The sequence below is a fragment of the Salmo salar genome, chromosome ssa21, assembly GCF_905237065.1.
Source record: "Salmo salar chromosome ssa21, Ssal_v3.1, whole genome shotgun sequence".
Taxonomy (NCBI): domain Eukaryota; kingdom Metazoa; phylum Chordata; class Actinopteri; order Salmoniformes; family Salmonidae; genus Salmo; species Salmo salar.
In genome coordinates this window covers 24,559,350-24,579,348 of record NC_059462.1, presented here as the reverse complement: position 1 = coordinate 24,579,348, position 19,999 = coordinate 24,559,350, and the positions used below count along the sequence as shown (strand labels likewise).

Here is a 19,999-nt window from a genome sequence, read left to right as displayed (position 1 = left end):
TGGAGGTTTCGGAGCAGTGGCTTCTTCCTTGCTGAGTGGCCTTTCAGGTCATGTCGATATAGGACTTGTTTTACTGTGGATATAGATACTTTTGTACCCGTTTCCTCCAGCATCTTCACAAGGTCCTTTGCTGTTGTTCTGTGATTGATTTGCACACAGAACGTGTCTCCTTCCTGAGCGTTATGACGGCTGAGTGGTCCCATGGTGTTTATACTTGCATACTATTGTTTGTACAGATGAATGTGGTACCTTCAGGCATTTGGAAATTGCTCCCAAGGATGAACCAGACTTGTGGAGGTCTACAATTTTTTTCTGAAGTCTTGGCTAATTTCTTTTGATTTTCCCATGATGTCAAGCAAAGAGGCACTGGGTTTGAAGGTAGGCCTTGAAATACATCCACAGGTACACCTCCAATTGACTCAAATTATGTCAATTAGCCTATCAGAAGCTTCTAAAGCCATGACATCATTTTCTGGAATTTTCCAAGCTGTTTAAAGGCACAGTCAACTTAGTGTATGTAAACTTCTGACCCACTGGAATTGTGATACAGTGAATTATAAGTGAAAAAATCTGTCTGTAAACAATTGTTGGAGAAATTACTTGTGTCATGCACAAAGTAGATGTCCTATCCGACTTGCCAAAACTATAGTTTGTTAACAAGAAATTTGTGGAATGGTTGAAAAACGAGTTTTAATGACTCCAACCTTAGTGTATGTAAACTTACGACTTCAACTGTATGTGTGTGTGGATGATGAATGTCTTTCATAGTCAGGACACGTTTCAGTGGACGGCATGGCTATGGCAACACGTGCCGACGCACACTCAAATAGAACTATAGATATTACAGTAAAACCCATACAAATCCTATTACATTCTAATTTCTAATTCAATGGTAATATAGTTGTTCTGACCCTAGTCCAGCCTGACATCACAGAAGATAACAGGATAATAGCGACCCGGCATATCAGTCATATTGATATTTAATCTCTGTCTGGAAAGGCAAATCCTTTTCCCTGTATGGGACCAGAGTAATCACAACAGGAATGTTTGGGATGGTACTGTAGGGGGAACGTTGATCTTCTCTGGGACGCTAGCTATGGCATTGCATACAAACGCACGCACGTTCCCATGGAGACCAGCCTTAAAAAAGGTCTCAGGAATGGATTTTATTTCAATATGATCAAATATGATAGCCGTGGCTATGATATAACTGTTCAAAGGTTATATAACGACGGGTATTATTCAGTGTACAAAATAATCACTGTTCATGTTGTTAGAGACATACTAGCCATTATACTCACATACTATAGCTATTACAGCTAAAGGCTCGTACAGCTAAAGGCTCTATCTGAACATGAATGAACACATGCATGCTTGGTCAGAATAGAGAAACACCAGCCAATGAGGCCCAAAGGCGTCATAATAATGTGTAGTAGACTGGAGAGTAGAAGGCCCATTAATAGTGTAGTTGTACCCGTAGCTTGGAGCTCTGTGTCCTCACCACCATCCCCTGCTGCACCATGTCCACGGGACACTCATTTATACTGCAGTCTGCCTTGTGTCTCAGCCAGTCTTCATAACCCTGGAGGAGAGAAGGGGAGGGAGGAGGGGTTGAGAGACACAAGGAGGAAAGGGCATGAGGGATTGTGGGGAGAAATGGAGCACACACGCATAGAGGGAAATGGAGCACACACACAGAGAGAGAAATGGAGCACACACACACAGAGAGAGAAATGGAGCACACACACACACAGAGAGAGCGAGAGAGAGAGAGAGAGAGAGAGAGAGAGAGAGACGGTCATCGCTGCTATCTAATTAGTGGTATGTTCTGTCCGCATGGTGACCTGTTTCCATGGCCTCTACACAACATGTCACGTTTTAGATGAATGATTGTATAAGGCCTGGTGTGCTTCATGCATCACTGCTGCTGTCACTACCGGAACACAGTGGAGGAAGGCTTCCCTACATTTACCAACACCAATGACCAGAGGATGTGTCTGTCTCTCCTACCTGTTTAATGGCGGTGACAGTGATGACAAAGAAGAGAGGCAGTCCACTGGTGACAGGGCTGGTGGGCGTGTCTATGATGAGCTGAGGAGAGAGGAAGAGAACCAGCTGATTATCCTTCATTCAGGTTCTCCATGGTACAGAGATGGATCACCAGTCTCCTCCTCTTACCGTTCATCATCTCCTCCAGCTACTGGACGGGACAGGAAGGCTCATATCATATCCATCGTGGACCATGACCATAAGCCATTCCGAGCCAAACAATTAACTCCCATTCACTTCACATAGCCTATGTGTTTAAGTGATAATATGAAACACCAGTCTGTACAATATGTATGATAAAACGGCCCTGGGGTTCAGATCAAACAGAGAGATGGCATATTCTCACCTGGACCAGGAAGATTAGCAGAAAGTAGAAGTTGGCGATTCTTCTGAACTGTTCAAACAGGTTCTTGGGGATGAAGTTCCATAAGGTGTACTGGTAGAGAGAACACACACCACAGGAGGTTGGTGGCACCTTAATTGGGGAGGACGGGCTTGTGGTAATCTCTGGAGCGGAATCAGAGGAATGAACTCAAATGGACCAAATACATGGTTTCCAGGTGTTTGATGCCGTTCCATTTGCGCCGTTCCAGATATTATCATGAGCCGTCCTCCCCTCACCAGCCTCCACTGACACACACCCACATTATCAACATATTTTCTAGAGAGAGGGAATAATACTTTATACCAGTGTGTGTCTTTTCTTTCTCAATTTAATCCAAAATTGATATCAACGATGACAGTTCCTCATAGAAACGTCTAAGGAACCTTGAGCAGTAAGAGATATTTATGGTTGTCACCCACATTAAGAGGTTGCTAATCATAGATGACATTCTGTCACAAGAGCACAACATGCTTGGTTGTCAGGGCTAGATGACGTGGTTGTTGTGCTGACGGCTTGGTTGCCATGACACCTGCTCACCTTGGAGGAGACGATGCGGTTGTCGGGGTAACGCTGAGGGATGTAGGCCTCGGCCGCCGGCGGGGGTTCTTTGTGACCGATGTAAACCGTACGACTGTCCACCCAATACTCCTCCCCCGCACACTGTCAGTCAGAAAGGGTGGGGGGAGGAGAGACAGAGAGACAGACACAGAGAGACAGAGACAAGAGAGTGAGGAGAGACAGAGAGAGAGTGAGGAGAGACAGAGAGTGAGGAGAGACAGAGAGTGAGGAGAGACAGAGACAGAGACAGAGACAGAGACAGAGAGAGAGAGAGAGAGACACAGAGAGACAGAGACAGAGACAGAGAGAGAGAGAGAGAGACACAGAGAGACAGAGACAAGAGAGTGAGGAGAGACAGAGACAGAGACAGAGACAGAGACAGAGAGAGAGAGACACAGAGAGACAGAGACAAGAGAGTGAGGAGAGACGAGAGAGAGAGAGACAGAGAGAGAGAGAGTGAAGAGAGACAGAGAGAGAGAGATGAGAGAGAGTGAGGAGAGACAGAGAGTGAGGAGAGACAGAGAGTGAGGAGAGACAGAGAGAGGAGAGACAGAGACAGAGACAGAGACAGAGACAGAGACAGAGACAGAGACAGAGAGAGAGAGAGAGAGACAGAGAGAGAGAGACAGAGAGAGTGAGGAGAGAAGAGAGAGAGTGAGGAGAGACAGAGAGTGAGGAGAGACAGAGAGTGAGGAGAGACAGAGAGTGAGGAGAGACAGAGAGTGAGGAGAGACGAGAGAGGAGAGACAGAGAGTGAGGAGAGACAGAGAGTGAGGAGAGACAGAGAGTGAGGAGAGACAGAGAGTGAGGAGAGACAGAGAGTGAGGAGAGACAGAGAGTGAGGAGAGAGGAGAGACGAGAGAGGAGAGACAGAGAGAGAGAGTGAGGAGAGAAGAGAGAGAGAGACAGAGAGAGAGAGAGAGTGAGGAGAGAAGAGAGAGAGAGAGAGAGAGAGAGAGAGAGAGAGGAGAGAAAAGAGAGAGACAGAGAGAGAGAGAGGAGAGAAGAGAGAGAGAGAGAGAGAGGAGAGAAGAGAGAGAGACAGAGAGAGAGAGAGAGGAGAGAAGAGAGAGAGACAGAGAGAGAGAGAGAGAGAGAGAGGAGAGAAGAGAGACAGAGAGAGAGAGAGAGAGAGGAGAGAAGAGAGAGAGACAGAGAGAGAGAGAGGAGAGAAGAGAGAGACAGAGAGAGAGAGGAGAGAAGAGAGAGAGACAGAGAGACGAGAGAGAGAGACAGAGAGAGTGAGGAGAGACGAGAGTGAGGAGAGACAAGAGAGAGAGAGTGAGGAGAGACGAGAGTGAGGAGAGACAAGAGAGAGAGAGTGAGGAGAGACAAGAGAGAGAGAGTGAGGAGAGACAAGAGAGAGAGAGTGAGGAGAGACAAGAGAGACAATAACACGTTGTAGCAAAATTGTAGCAAACGTTTTGATATGAAAATGTGCATTCTACTTCTGAAGCCAAAAAGTGAAATACAATTATCTGTAGGTCATTTTGTTATGTAAATAAGTATACTACACTACCAAGCTGCTAGGACAGAACAGACCTGGCGGCATCTTCAACTAGCACTGAAGTGTGAAGTCAGATGTGTGAAAACTCTCCTGCCATTGTTGGGCTCAAGAGTTTCACAATACAGTTCACCATGGATATTAAAAATAACACTGTACAAAAACTAGCTCCTCAAGGACAATCCAGAGACACTGTTTGCTGACTGCTACGAAGAGGGGAATGTAAGCAACTTAATTTTCCACAAAGACCATCCCCTGGCACAGTGCTATATTAACCAGACCATCCCCTGGCATGGTGCTATATTAACCAGACCATCCCCTGGCATGACACAGTGCTATATTAACCAGACCATCCCCTGGCATGGCACAGTGCTATATTAACCAGACCATCCCCTGGCACGGTGCTATATTAACCAGACCATCCCCTGGCATGGCACAGTGCTATATTAACCAGACCATACCCTGGCATGGCACAGTGCTATATTAACCAGACCATACCCTGGCATGACACAGTGCTATATTAACCAGACCATCCCCTGGCATGGCACAGTGCTATATTAACACAGACCATCCCCTGGCATGGCACAGTGCTATATTAACCAGACCATCCCCTGGCATGGCACAGTGCTATATTAACCAGACCATACCCTGGCATGGCACAGTGCTATATTAACCAGACCATACCCTGGCATGACACAGTGCTATATTAACCAGACCATCCCCTGGCATGGCACAGTGCTATATTAACCAGACCATCCCCTGGCATGGCACAGTGCTATATTAACCAGACCATCCCCTGGCATGGCACAGTGCTATATTAACCAGACCATCCCCTGGCATGGCACAGTGCTATATTAACACAGACCATCCCCTGGCATGACACAGTGCTATATTAACCAGACCATCCCCTGGCATGGCACAGTGCTATATTAACCAGACCATCCCCTGGCATGGCACAGTGCTATATTAACACAGACCATCCCCTGGCATGGCACAGTGCTATATTAACCAGACCATCCCCTGGCATGGCACAGTGCTATATTAACCAGACCATCCCCTGGCATGGCACAGTGCTATATTAACCAGACCATCCCCTGGCATGGCACAGTGCTATATTAACCAGACCATCCCCTGGCACAGTGCTATATTAACCAGACCATCCCCTGGCATGGCACAGTGCTATATTAACCAGACCATCCCCTGGCATGGCACAGTGCTATATTAACCAGACCATCCCCTGGCATGGCACAGTGCTATATTAACACAGACCATCCCCTGGCATGGCACAGTGTTATATTAACCTGACCATCCCCTGGCATGGTGCTATATTAACCAGACCATCCCCTGGCATGGCACAATGCTATATTAACCAGACCATACCCTGGCATGGCACAGTGCTATATTAACCAGACCATCCCCTGGCATGGCACAGTGCTATATTAACCATACCATTCCCTGGCATGACACAGTGCTATATTAACCAGACCATCCCCTGGCATGGCACAGTGCTATATTAACCATACCATTCCCTGGCATGGCACAGTGCTATATTAACCATACCATACCCTGGCATGACACAGTGCTATATTAACCATACCATACCCTGGCATGACACAGTGCTATATTAACACAGACCATACCCTGGCATGGCACAGTGCTATATTAACCAGACCATCCCCTGGCATGGCACAGTGCTATATTAACCAGACCATCCCCTGGCATGGCACAGTGCTATATTAACCAGACCATCCCCTGGCATGGCACAGTGCTATATTAACCAGACCATCCCCTGGCATGACACAGTGCTATATTAACCAGACCATCCCCTGGCATGACACAGTGCTATATTAACCAGACCATCCCCTGGCATGACACAGTGCTATATTAACCAGACCATACCCTGGCATGGCACAGTGCTATATTAACCAGACCATCCCCAGGCATGGCACAGTGCTATAAGAGCACACTGCCTCTATGTCATTAGAGAGGGTATTGGCCCAGGATGGAAACTCAGAATACTAGACATTGAGGAAATTGAAACAACCTTTGTCAACATGTAGAAGTCTGGGACAGTAATGGTGCAGGGCATCCTCATACAGTTCCAGCAGGACTTTTACGGGATCAAAGAGAGAGCACAGCAGGAAAATATTCTCTCTCTGTGACAACTCCCCCATCCTGAGGGAGTCTGATCACACCTCTTCAATCTGTCCTACAGACGAGGATAGTCACCCCCGCAGCACTGAACACACCCAGGTCCCACAACTGCACTGCCCATCCATCATTGATAGGATAAATTCACTGAGGTGGAGAGAGTCGTGGTGGAGCTCAGAGAGCTAAGTCCTCACAATCCAGACAGAACAAACCACGAAATAGACCAGTACAACACCCTCCACCCCCAACAAGACCCGGAGGGCAGAAGGACGGCTGTCTGAGAGAGCTTAAAGAGGCGGTGACAAAGCTGAGGTGTGACAGAGAGCAGGACACTCCCCCAGACAAGCCCACCTCAGACCCGGACCACAATGGGACAGACAACACAGGACCCACCAACCCAACAGACCCCCTAACAGCCCCCCTGACAACCCCCCACATCCACTGAGCCAGAGATTGTGCTCCTCATTGACTCAAATGGCAAATCCATTCAAAAAGGAGAAACTTTTTCCCCAAACACAAAGTGGCTAAACTCTGGTCCCCAAACACTAGGCATGCCCTGCAGCTGTTGTCAGAGGACAGACTACGGTCCCCCAGCCACATCTTAATTCACACGGGCACAAATTACCTGAGGGCCCAGAAAGAAAGAGTGGCCACAGCACTCAAAGGCGTGATTGAAAAAGCTTCTTCCACTTTCCCCAACGCCCTGCTACCACGAAAAGACTTTCACTCTGCTACCATACAACGGGTGAATGCAAGCATTTCACGCGACTGCAGCTCAAAACCTAATGTCTACCTGGCCCACCACTCCACCCTGGCAGCAATCCCAAATTTTGCCAGGACCCTGAAGGACGTCACCCTCAACCGTAGCCCCAGCACCTCACAGGAGCAATGGACACCCTGCCCAGACCAGCGAGACACCCTCCTAGACCTGTAAGACCCCCTCGTGAAGGACCTAAACAGAGAGAACCCACGCCAAGAGGACCTACACCCAGACCACAGTATCACCAGCCACACCCTATATAGGGCCCCTCATATCAGACCTATGCCCCTTCTGCCCACCCCATGCCCCCCGCCCCTGAGGCAAGGACCTCAACATGACAGCAGGACATATGCCCAGGCCGTGAGCAGAGCAACAGGCCCAAACCCACTAATAACCCACCCAAGCCCCATCCTGCGACCTAAGAGGTCTGTATCAAATGCTCAACATGCTCTGCTCACTCCTACTGTGATGGTCCGGGCCTAGAAAAACAACACTGGAAACTATGGAACACAAAGCTTTTACTATCTCATCCTGGAATATACAAGGTCTGAGGTCATCTGCCTTTGGCCTAAAGAGAAGGAACTTAGACTTCATCAAAGAAATTGGAAATGCAGACATTGTCATCCTACAAGAAACATGGAATAAAGGAGATGGACCCACTGGTGACCCACTAGGTTACAGAGAGCTGGTAGTCCCATCCACCAAACTAGCATTTGTGAAACAGGGAAGAGACTAAGGGGGTATGCTAATTTGGTATAGAACACACCTAACCCACTCCATTAAATTAGTCAAAACGGAACATTTTATGTCTGGCTGGAAATTAATAAGGAAATGATCTTAACAGAGAAAAATGTCATGTGTGCTACCTAAACTCAGCAAAAAAAGAAACGTCCTCTCACTGTCAACTGCGTTAATTTTCAGCAAACTTAACATGTGTAAATATTTGTATGAACATAACAAGATTTAACAACTGAGACAAACTGAACAAGTTCCACAGACATGTGACTAACAGAAATTGAACAGGGGGGGGGGGGGGGTCAAAATAAAAAGTAACAGTCAGTATCTGGTGTGGCCACCAGCTGCATTAAGTACTGCAGTGCATCTCTTCCTCATTGACTGCACCAGATTTGCCAGTTCTTGCTGTGAGATGTTACCCCACTCTTCCACCAAGGCACCTGCAAGTTCCCAGACATTTCAGGGGGGAATGGCCCTAGACCTCACCCTCCGGTCCAACAGGTTCCAGACGTGCTCAATGGGATTGAGATCCGGGCTCTTCGCTGGCCATGGCAGAACACTGACATTCCTGTCTTGCAGGAAATCACGCACAGAACGAGCAGTATGGCTGGTGGCATTGTCATGCTGGAGAGTCATGTCAGGATGAGCCTGCAGGAAGGGTACCACATGAGGGAGGAGGATGTCTTCCCTGTAACAAACAGCGTTGAGATTGCCTGCAATGACAACAAGCTCAGTCCGATGATGCTGTGACACACAACCCCAGACCATGACAGACACTCCACCTCCAAAATCGATCCCGCTCCAGAGTACAGGCTTCGGTGTAATGCTCATCATTCCTTCGACGACAAACACGAATCCGACCATCACCCCTGGTGAGACAAAACCGCGACTCGTCAGTGAAGAGCACTTTTAACAGTCCTGTTTGGATGACCAATCCTGTGCAGGTGTTGTTACACGTGGTCTGCCACTGCGAGGACGATGAGCTGTCCGTCCTGTCTCCTTGTAGCGCTGTCTTAGGCGTCTCACAGTACGGACATTGCAATTTATCGCTCTGGCCACATCTGCAGTCCTCATGCCTCCTTGCAGCATGCCTAAGGCACGTTCACGCAGATGAGCAGGGACCCTGGGCATCTTTCTTTTGGTGTTTTTCAGAGTCGGTAGAAAGGCCTCTTTAGTGTCCTAAGTTTTCCTAACAGTGACCTTAATTGCCTACCGTCTGTAAGCTGTTAGTGTCTTAACGACCTTTCCACAGGTGCATGTTCATTAATTGTTCATGTTTTCATTGAACAAGCATGGGAAACAATGTTTAACCTGTTGGGGATAGGGGGCAGTATTGACACGGCTGGTTAAAAAACGTACCCGATTTAATCTGGTTACTACTCCTGCCCAGTAACTAGAATATGCATATAATTATTGGCTTTGGATAGAAACTTTAGGGTGTTTTCTAAAACTGTTTGAATGGTGTCTGTGAGTATAACAGAACTCCTATGGCAGGCCAAAACCTGAGAAGATTTCAAGCAGGAAGTGGCCTGTCTGAGAAGTAGTGTTTCATCTTGGCTCTTTTTATTGAAGACTCAGGATCTGTGCAATAATGTGACACTTCCTACATCTTCCATAGGGTCTCAGAGCCCGGGAAAACGTTGAACGATATCGAGGCAGGCTCTGGCTGAAACACTTTATCGCTTTTGGCAAGTGGCCACTCAGAGTACTATGGGCTTAGGCGCGTGCCCGCTTCGACCGAATGCTTTGTTTTCCTTTGTCTGTTTATCTAAACGCAGATTCCCGGTCGGAATATTATCGCTTTTTTATGAGAAAAATGGCATAAAAATTGATTTTAAACAGCGGTTGACATGCTTCGAAGTACGGTAATGGAATATTTAGAATTCTTTTGTCACGAATTGCGCCATGCTCGTCACCCTTATTTAGCCTTTAGGATAGTGTCTAGAACGCACGAACAAAACGCCGCTGTTTGGATATAACGATGGATTATTTTGGACCAAACCAACATTTGTTATTGAAGTAGAAGTCCTGGGAGTGCATTCTGACGAAGACAACAAAGGTAAGAACATTTTTCTTATAGTAAATCTGACTTTGATGAGTGCTAAACCTGCTGGGTGTCTAAATAGCTAACCCTGTGATGCCGGGCTATCTACTGAGAATATTGCAAAATGTGCTTTCACCGAAAAGCTATTTTAAAATCGGACATATCGAGTGCATAGAGGAGTTCTGTATCTATAATTCTTAAAATAATTGTTATGCTTTTTGTGAACGTTTATCGTGAGTAATTTAGTAAATTCACCGGCAGTGTTCGGTGGGAATGCTAGTCACATGCTAGTCACATGCTAATGTAAAAAGCTGGTTTTTGATATAAATATGAACTTTATTGAACAAAACATGCATGTATTGTATAACATAATGTCCTAGGGTTGTCATCTGATGAAGATCATCAAAGGTTAGTGCTACATTTAGCTGTGGTTTGGGTTTATGTGACATTATATGCTAGCTTGAAAAATGGGTGTCTGATTACTTCTGGCTCGGTACTCTGCTGACATAATCTAATGTTTTGCTTTTGTTGTAAAGCCTTTTTGAAATCGGACAGTGTGGTTAGATTAACGAGAGTCTTATCTTTAAAATGGTGTAAAATAGTCATATTTTTTAAAAATTGAAGTAATAGCATTTCTAAGGATTTGAATAACGCGCCACAGGATTCAACTGGCTGTTGAGTAGGTGGGACGCAACCCACCTAGCCCATAGAGGTTAAACCCTTTACAATGAAGATCTGTGAAGTTATTTGGATTTTTACAAATTATCTTTGACAGGGTCCTGAAAAAGGGACGTTTCTTTTTTTTGCTGAGTTTATATCCCCCCCCAATAGAATCCCAGCTTCTCCATCCTTGAGGGGGAGATAAACAATTTCCAGACTCAGGGACCTAAATACCAGAACCTGACACCCTCAGCACACAGAAGGACAAACACCTACCTGGAGGTGAAAGCATTCCCTCTCCCATATGCCCCCCTAGACACAACAACGACAACATAACCAACAAAAACGGGTCACAACTTCTGCAGCTCTGTCGGATGCCGGGTATGTGCATAGTCAATGGTAGGCTTTGAGGGGACTCCTATGGTAGGTACACCTATAGCTCATCTCTTTGCAGTAGTACTGTAGCCTACTTTATCACTGACCTCAACCCAGAGTCTCTCAGAGTGTTCACAGTCAGCCCACTGACACTCCTATCAGACCACAGCAAAATCACACTCAACTTGAACAGAGCAATACTCAATAATGAGGCATCAAAGCCAAAGGAATGGAATAATATTAAGAAATGCTATTGATGGAAGGAAAATTGTGTGGAAATCTACCAAGAAACAATTAGACAACAAATGAAATACCTTCTAGACAATTTCCTGGACAAAATGTTTCACTGTAATAGCGAAGGTGTAAACATGACAGTAGAAAATCTTAACAGTATATTTGACCTCTCAGCTTCCCTATCAAATCTAATAATTGCAAGCAGACAACCTAAGAAAATTAACAAAAATGACAAAATGGTTTGATGAACGCAAAAACCTAAGAAAGAAATTGAGAAACCTGTCCAACCAAAAACATAGAGACCCAGAAAACCTGAGTCTACGCCTTCACTATGGTGAATCACTAAAACAATACAGAAATACACTACGGAAAAAGAAGGAACAGCACGTCAGAAATCAGCTCAATGTAATTGAAGAATACATAGAATCAAACCACTTCTGGGAAAATTGGAAAACACTAAACAAACAACACGAAGAATTATCTATCCAAAATGGAGATGTATGGGTAAACCACTTCTCCAATCTTTTTGGCTCTATAACGAACAGCAAAAACATACAGTATACATGATCAAATACAAATCTTAGAATCAACTATTAAAGACTACCAGAACCCACTGGATTCTCCAATTACCTTGAATGAACTAGAGGACAAAATAGCAACCTTCCAACCCAAAAAATCCTGTGGGGATGATGGTATCCAAAATGAAATGATAAAAAATATACAGACCACAAATTCCAATTGGCTATACTTAAACATCATCCTCAGCTCTGGCATTTTCCCCAATATTTGGAACCAAGACTGATCACCCCAATCCACAAAAGTGGAGACAACATTGATCCCAACAACTACCTGGGGATATGCGTCACCACCAACCTTGAAAAAATCCTCTGCATTATCATTATGAGACTCGTACATTCGCTCAGCGAAAACAATGTACTGAGCAAATCTCAAAATTGGCTTTTTACCAAATTACCGTATGATAGACCACGTATTCACCCTGCACACCCTAATTGACAAATAGGGTGTGCTTTTTTGTTGATTTCAAAAAAGCTTTGACTTACTTTGGCATGAGGGTCTGCTATACAATTGGATGGAAAGTGGTGTTGGGGAAAAACATTTGACATTATAAAGTCCACGTACACAAACAACAAGCGTGTGATTAAAATTTGAAACAAAATTATTTCCACAGGGCCGTGGGGTTGAGACATGGATGCAGCTTAAGCCCCACCCTCTTTAACATATATCAACAAATCAGTGAGGGCAGTAGAAGTCTGCAGCAGTCAAATGTCTACAGTTTGCTGATGATCTGGTGCTTCTGTCACCAACCAAGGAGGGCCTACAGCAGCACCTAGATCTTCTGCACAGATTCTCAGACCTGGGCCCTGACAGTAAATCTCAGTAAGACAAAAATAATGGTGTTCCAAAAAAGATCCAGTTGCCAGGACCACGAATACAAATTCCCTAGAGCACACAAAAACTATATATGCCTAAACATCAGCGCCACAAGTAACTTCCACAAAGCTGTGAACGATCTGAGAGACAAGGCAAGAAGGGCCTTCTATGCCATCAAAAGGAACATCAAATTTGAAATACCAATTAGGATCTGGGTAAAAATACTTGAATCAGTTATAGAACCCATTGCCCTTTATGGTTGTGAGGTCTGGGGTCCGCTCACCAACCAAGAACTCACAAAATGGGACAAACACCAAATTGAGACTCTGCATGCAGAATTCTGTAAAAATATCCTCTGTGTACAACTTATAACACCAAATAATGCATGCAGAGCAGAATTAGGCCGATACCCACTAATTATCAAAATCCAGAAAAGAGACGTTAAATTCTACAACCACCTAAAAGGAAGCGATTCCCAAACCTTCCATAACAAAGCCATCACCTACAGAGAGATGAACCTGGAGAAGAGTCCTCTAAACAAGCTGGTCCTGGGGCTCTATTCAGAAACACAAACAGACCCCACAGAGCCCCAAGTCAGCAACACAATTAGACCCAATCAAATCATGAGATAACAAAAAGATAATTACTTGACACATTGGAAATAATTAACCAAAATACAGAGCAAAGTAGAAGGCTATTTGGCCCTAAACAGAGAGTATACAGTGTCAGAATACCTGACAACTGTGACTGACCCAAAATGAAAGAAAGCTTTGACTATGTACAGACTCAGTGAGCATAGCCTTGCTATTGAGAAAGGCTGCCGAAAGCAGACCTGGTTCTCAAGGTAAGACAGGCTATGAGCACACTGCCCACAAAATGAGGTGGAAACTGAGCTGCACTTCCTAACCTCCTGCCAAATGTATGACCATATTAGAGACACATATTTCCCTCAGATTACACAGATCCACAAAGAATTTGAAAACAAATCCGATTTTGATAAACTCCCATATCTATTGGGTGAAATTCCACAGTGTCCCATCACAGCAGGAAGATGTGTGACCTGTTGCCCCCAGAAAAGGTCAACCAGTAAAGAACAAACACCATTGTAAATACAACCTATATTTATGTTTATTTTCCCTTTTGTACTTTAACTATTTGCACATCATTACAACTGTATATAGACATAATGACATTTGAAATGTCTTTATTATTTTGGAACTTTTGTGAGTGTAATGTTTACTGTTAATTTTGTATTGTTTATTTCACTTTAGTTTATTATATATTTCACTTGCTTTGGCAATGTAAACATATGTTTTCCATGCCAATAAAGCCCTTAAATGGAATTGAGAGAGACAGATTGTGTCTTGGTGTAGTGCCCATTGTGCAGCAGGCCATACTCTGATCTCTCCCCCACACAGGGTGCTTCCTCCCTGGCTAGGCAGAGCCCTGCACACTGGGGGGCTCTGAAACTCTCTCCAAGAAACAGATAACAATATTGTCTAATATCAAACAGTTTATTACATCAAGTCCTGGTTGCAGTGCTTTCCAAAATTATTTCCATTAATTATTAACTGACTGAAGACGGAAATAGAGAGCAGTATAATTGCACATTTACAACATGTTTCCATTTGGTTTTACAGAGTTTACAATTTACACAGTATTGTGACTGCAAGAGCCCAGTGATCCTGTCATTCACCATCAGCAGAATGAACCCAATGTTCTAGTGAGTTAGTTAGCTCTAAGCCTTCCAAACCAACATCTCAGTTCCCAGGCAGCGCTGGAACGTTCTTGAATTTTTTACATTTTTATTGAACCTTTATTTAACTAGGCAAGTTAGTTAAGAACAAATTCTTATTTACAATGACGTCCTACACCAGCCAAACCCGGACGACGCTGGGCCAATTGTGCGTCCCCCTATGGGACTCCCAATCACGGCCGGTTGTGATACAGCCTGGATTCAAACCAGGGTGTCTGTAGTGATGCCTCTAGCACTGAGATGCAGTGCCTTAGACCGCTGCACCACTCGGGAGCCCAATAACGCTTCAACTATCCAATAACAAATACTAGATCAAGCACCTCAGTGACTTTAGTTATCTGAAACCAATGACATCATCCATGCTCACTGATTCTCACAACATCTTGACTGTAATGACTAATATAAACCAGCTGATCTGATCGACCAAAAGAAAGCACAGTGAGAACTCACATTTCTCTGCCATAGATTACATTCAACGATAAAATTATAATTCTATGGTCTGATCTATGAATGAGACCATAATAGGTTGATATGTTTTTTAACTTTTGATACCATTGCTGCCTCTGAGCTGTGTGTCTCCCAGTGGTAGAGTCCATTACATGATGCGGCAGAGCAGCCCAGCCCCACAGCCCAGCCCCACAGCCCAGCCCCACAGCCCAGCCCCACAGCCCAGCCCCACTGCCCAGCCCCACTGCCCAGCCCCACTGCCCAGCCCCACTGCCCAGCCCCACTGCCCAGCCCCACTGCCCAGGGTGATCAACAGGCATTTGGCAGCTGGTTATAAATAGACACTTAGCCAACAGAGTGTGTCAGCAGACGGGCCGCTCCATAACACAAGAAGAGAGGCATGACCCAGAGAAGGAGAGGCAAGAGAGCAAGAAAGAGTGCGCAAAAGAGCGAGTGCGAGAGAGAGCACAAAAGAGAGAGAGCACAAAAGAGAGAGAGAGAGAGAGTGCGAGACAGAGCGCAAAAGAGAGAGAGAGCGAGCAAAAGAGAGAGCGCAAAAGAGAGAGAGAGAACGAGAGAGAGAGAACAAGAGAGAACAAGAGAGAGAGCGCAAAAGAGAGAGCGCAAAAGAGAGAGCGCAAAAGAGAGAGCGCAAAAGAGAGAGCGCGCAAAAGAGAGCGAGAGAGCACAAAAGAGAGTGCAAAAGAGAGCGAGAGAGCGCAAAAGAGAGCGAGAGAGCGCAAAAGAGAGAGAGAGATGATGAACTTGGGAAAGGTTTTCTGTAGCATTTTGAATTCAAGAACTCAAACCTTTCTTCAAGAAAAAAAATGTAATAAGTAAAATGTCAAATTGGCTTTCTCCCTAACCATCGCACTACTGACCATATATACACACACCTTACACACACTAATTAATAAACACGTCCACCAAAAAAAAAGAGGGCAAAATCTTTGCTTGCTTTATTGACTTTAAAAAAGCATTTGATTCTATTTGGCATGAAGGGCTATTCTACAAAATTCTCCAAAGTGGGCTTGGTGGTAAGGTGTATGACTTAATAAAATGTATGTACACAGAAAATAAATGTGCAATAAAAATCAAAAACCAAAGAACAGAATTATTTTCACAATGTCGAGGTGTGAGACAAGGCTGCAGTTTGAGTCCAAACCTTTTCAACATTTATATCAATGAATTAGCAGACATGTTGGACCATTCTCCAGCCACAGGACTCACACTATTTGACACAGAGGTGAAATACCTGCTATATGTTGATGACTTGGTACTTCTATCACCAACCAAAGAAGGTCTTCAACAGAAAATTAATATTCTAGAGCAATATTGCCATAATTGGGCCCTGGCAGTAAATTTCCCAAAAACGAAAATCATGATTTTCCAAAAGAAAACCAGATGTCAGAAACACAAATATAAATTCACCCTGAACAACACCATCATTGAACACACAAAAAATTACACCTACCTTGGTCTGACCATATCTGCATCGGGAAACTTTAATATGGCAGTGAATGCACTCAAAGAAAAAGCCCGCAGAGCATTGTATGCAATAAAAATGAAATTATTCAAAATCACCATCCCATTTAGAATTTGGACCAAAATATTTGAAAGTGTAATCCTAAGAATAGCTCTTTACTGAAGTGAGGTTTGGGGGCCACTCAATAAACTGGACTTTAAAATGTGGGAAAAACATCCAATTGAAGCCCTACATGCAGAATTCTGTCAGAAAATCCTACAAGTCCAGAGAAATACCCCAACTAATGCATGTAGGGCAGAATTGGGCCGCTTTCCAGTAATAATGAAAATACAGAAAAGATCATTAAAATTTTGGCTACATCTAAATTCAAGTCTGCAATTTAAAGCACTCCAAACCCAAGAGCTGAGCCCAGAAACAAGCCCTCTCAGTCAGCTGGTGTTGGACCTCACCAACCAAGCTGACACCAGCACTGCTTCAAAAGAAAGAATTCAAATAAACAAAATCCTGAACCAATCAAAGGACTCATATTTACAACATTGGAAAAACGAAACAAAATCCCAAAGCCGACTAAATTGCTATCTGACCCTAAACAGAGAATATGAATTGGCTGATTACCTCTACTCTGTCAGAGATACGAAGCAGAGACAGATCCTTTCCAAGTACAGGCTGAGTGACCACCGATTGGCAATAGAAACTGGCAGACATAAAAAGACATGGCTACCCAAAGAGGAGCGTGTATGTGGTTACTGCACGACAGGGGAGGTAGAGACAGAGATGCACTTTCTCCTTTACTGTGATAAATATTCCTCACAAAGAGATTCCTTATTCACAGAAATGACTACATTTATTCCAAATTTGAACTTATTAAACCCAGAGGAAAAACTAAAAATACTCATGGGAGAAGGAGCAATGGCTCCTCTTGCAGCCAAATATGTATTTGCCTGCCATAGCCTGAGGGACACTGAATAATAACATCTGCATAGTAAGCAGTAACTTACTTATTATTACTATTATTGTTATAACTATTATTATTGTTGTTTATCATTCCAAATAGTAGTGGTATGGGTGGTAATGGTAATGATAACAGTTTAGTGATGGTGGTGTAGTAGTAGTAGTGGTATGGGTGGTAATGGTAATGATAGCAGTTTAATGATGGTGGAGGTACTAGTAATGGTAATGATGATTTGATAGTAGTTGTAGTACTGATGTAATGGTGAAGATGACCGTTATTTAGTTATAAGTTAGTTATAGATTCATTTTTCATATTTCGATTTTTTTATTTATTACATTCTACTATTTTACTATTATTTTACTACTATTTTATTGTTATTATTTGTATATTTAATTTTGTATTATTATTTACTGCCATTTTATATTATTATTTGTTATTGTTTATAATTGTAATACAATGTATATTGTATACATTGTTGCTTTGGAAATATTGACACAATGTTTTTCATGCCAATAAAGCAGTTTGAATTTGAATTTGAGAGCACAAAAGAGAGAGAGAGCACACAAAAGAGAGAGAGAGAGCACAAAAGAGAGAGAACAAAAGAGAGGGAGCGCGAGAGAGAGCGCAAAAGAGAGAGAGAGCGTGAGAGAGGGCGCAAAAGAGAGAGAGAGAACAAGAGAGAGAGAGAGAACAAAGAGAGAACAAAAGAGAGCAAGAGAGAGAGAGCGCAAGAGAGAGAGAGTGCAAGAGAGTGCGCAAGAGAGAGAGAGAGAGAGAGCGCACAAAAGAGAGAGAGAGCGCAAAGAGAGAGCGCGCAAAAGAGAGAGAGAGAGCGCAACAGAGAGAGCGAGAGCGCGCAACAGAGAGAGCGAGAGCGCGCAACAGAGAGAGCGAGAGCGCGCAACAGAGAGAGCGAGAGCGCGCAACAGAGAGAGCGAGAGCGCGCAACAGAGAGAGCGAGAGCGCGCAACAGAGAGAGCGAGAGCGCGCAACAGAGAGAGCGAGAGCGCGCAACAGAGAGAGCGAGAGCGCGCAACAGAGAGAGCGAGAGCGCGCAAGAGAGAGCGCAAAATTAGCCCGCAAAAGAGAGAGAGAGAGCGCACAAAAGAGAGAGACAGTGAGCGCAAAAGAGAAAAAGTGAGAGAGAGCGAGCAAAAGAGCGAAAAAGAGAGAGCACAAAAGAGAGAGCGCAAAAGAGAGAGAAAGAGAGTGCAAAAGAGAGCACACAAAAGAGAGAGCAAGAGAGCAAAAAAGAGAGTGAGCGCAAAAGAGCGAAAAAGAGAGAGTGCAAAAGAGCAAGCGAGAGGTCAAAAGAGCGAGAGAGCGCACAAAAGAGAGCGCACAAAAGAGAGAGTGAACGAGAGAGAGAGCGCACAAAAAGAGCGCAAAAGAGAGAGAGAAAGAAGATGGGGAAACAAATGCAAGACTGGTTACAGTTGAGGAGAGGAGTAAAAGGAGAGAAGAAGAGAGGAGTAGAGATCTGTGTGTAGTATAGACTTACTAGGGAGATTGGGAAAGAGAAGGGGATATGTGATATGTGTGATAAGTAATGGAAAGAGAGAAGGAGCCAGTGAAAAAGACGGGGTAGGGGGGTAGTAAAAACAGTTACAGTAATAGCTGCCTAATGATGACTGGATGATCTGTGACCCACAACAGGTTGTCACATGAGACAGACACACACTTGCACAACTAACCTTGTGGGGACACAATTCAGTCCCATTCAAAATCCTATTTTCCCTAACCCCTAAACCTAACCTTATCTCCTAACCCTAACTCTAACCTTGACCCTAAACCCCCTAGAAATAGCATTTGACCTTGTGGGGACCAACAAAATGACCCCAGTTGATCAAATATTTGTTCGTTTACTATTCTTGTGGGGACTTCAGGAGACAGAGTGTGTGTGTGTGTGTGTGTGTGTGTGTGTGTGTGTGTGTGTGTGTGTGTGTGTGTGTGTGTGTGTGTGTGTGTGTGTGTGCGCATCCCGAGTAAGGCAACATGCGGTGGGATATTAGAAAATGACTTCAAAACAACATGCTGACTATACCTCCCCAGTGGGTGTGTGTGTGAGTTGAATAATATAGAGCTTGGCTGTAACACCACCTTTGTGTAGGAAGGACTAGTGCAGTGTGCTGTATTTAAATACAGATCCAGCGGCCATCCAATAATATTATCCTCCATTTCCATCCCTTCCTCTCCTCTTCCATTCTCTCCTCTCCATCCCCTTCCTGTCACATTCTGCAAATGTGACTGTGGGAGAGGAAGAGAGGGAGAGAATAATAGCTTTACAGTCTGATCAGTAATCCGTTCTGATCCGTGTCAAACAGCCACATTCTACAACGTTCTATGCTGATGAGAAGAGACCTACGGACAGAGAGTGTGTTGGCCGGGCGGCCATATTGTTTTGACGTGTATTATTAAATCAAACTAAAAGAGGTCCGTCTCTGTATAAAGATGGTGTTACATCATTGCTATATCCCACCACAAGTCATGTTGTCGTAATCTGACGTAACA

At 44.3% G+C, this 19,999-nt stretch overlaps 1 protein-coding gene across 6 annotated transcripts in view; it reads right to left on the bottom strand.

Moving 5' to 3' along the window:
• The window catches only part of LOC106582021 (phospholipid-transporting ATPase IH), a 70,177-nt gene that overhangs the window by 36,645 nt on the left and 13,533 nt on the right, over window positions 1-19,999 (bottom strand). For all 6 annotated transcript variants that reach the window (XM_014164682.2, XM_014164679.2, XM_014164681.2 and 3 more), the window contains exons 2-5: window positions 2,972-3,094; window positions 2,396-2,485; window positions 2,011-2,091; window positions 1,475-1,582 (exon numbers count right to left, since the gene is read on the bottom strand). In XM_014164682.2, coding sequence (XP_014020157.1) covers window positions 1,475-1,582; window positions 2,011-2,091; window positions 2,396-2,485; window positions 2,972-3,094 — 402 coding nt within the window. The remainder of the gene's footprint in view (window positions 1-1,474; window positions 1,583-2,010; window positions 2,092-2,395; window positions 2,486-2,971; window positions 3,095-19,999) is intronic.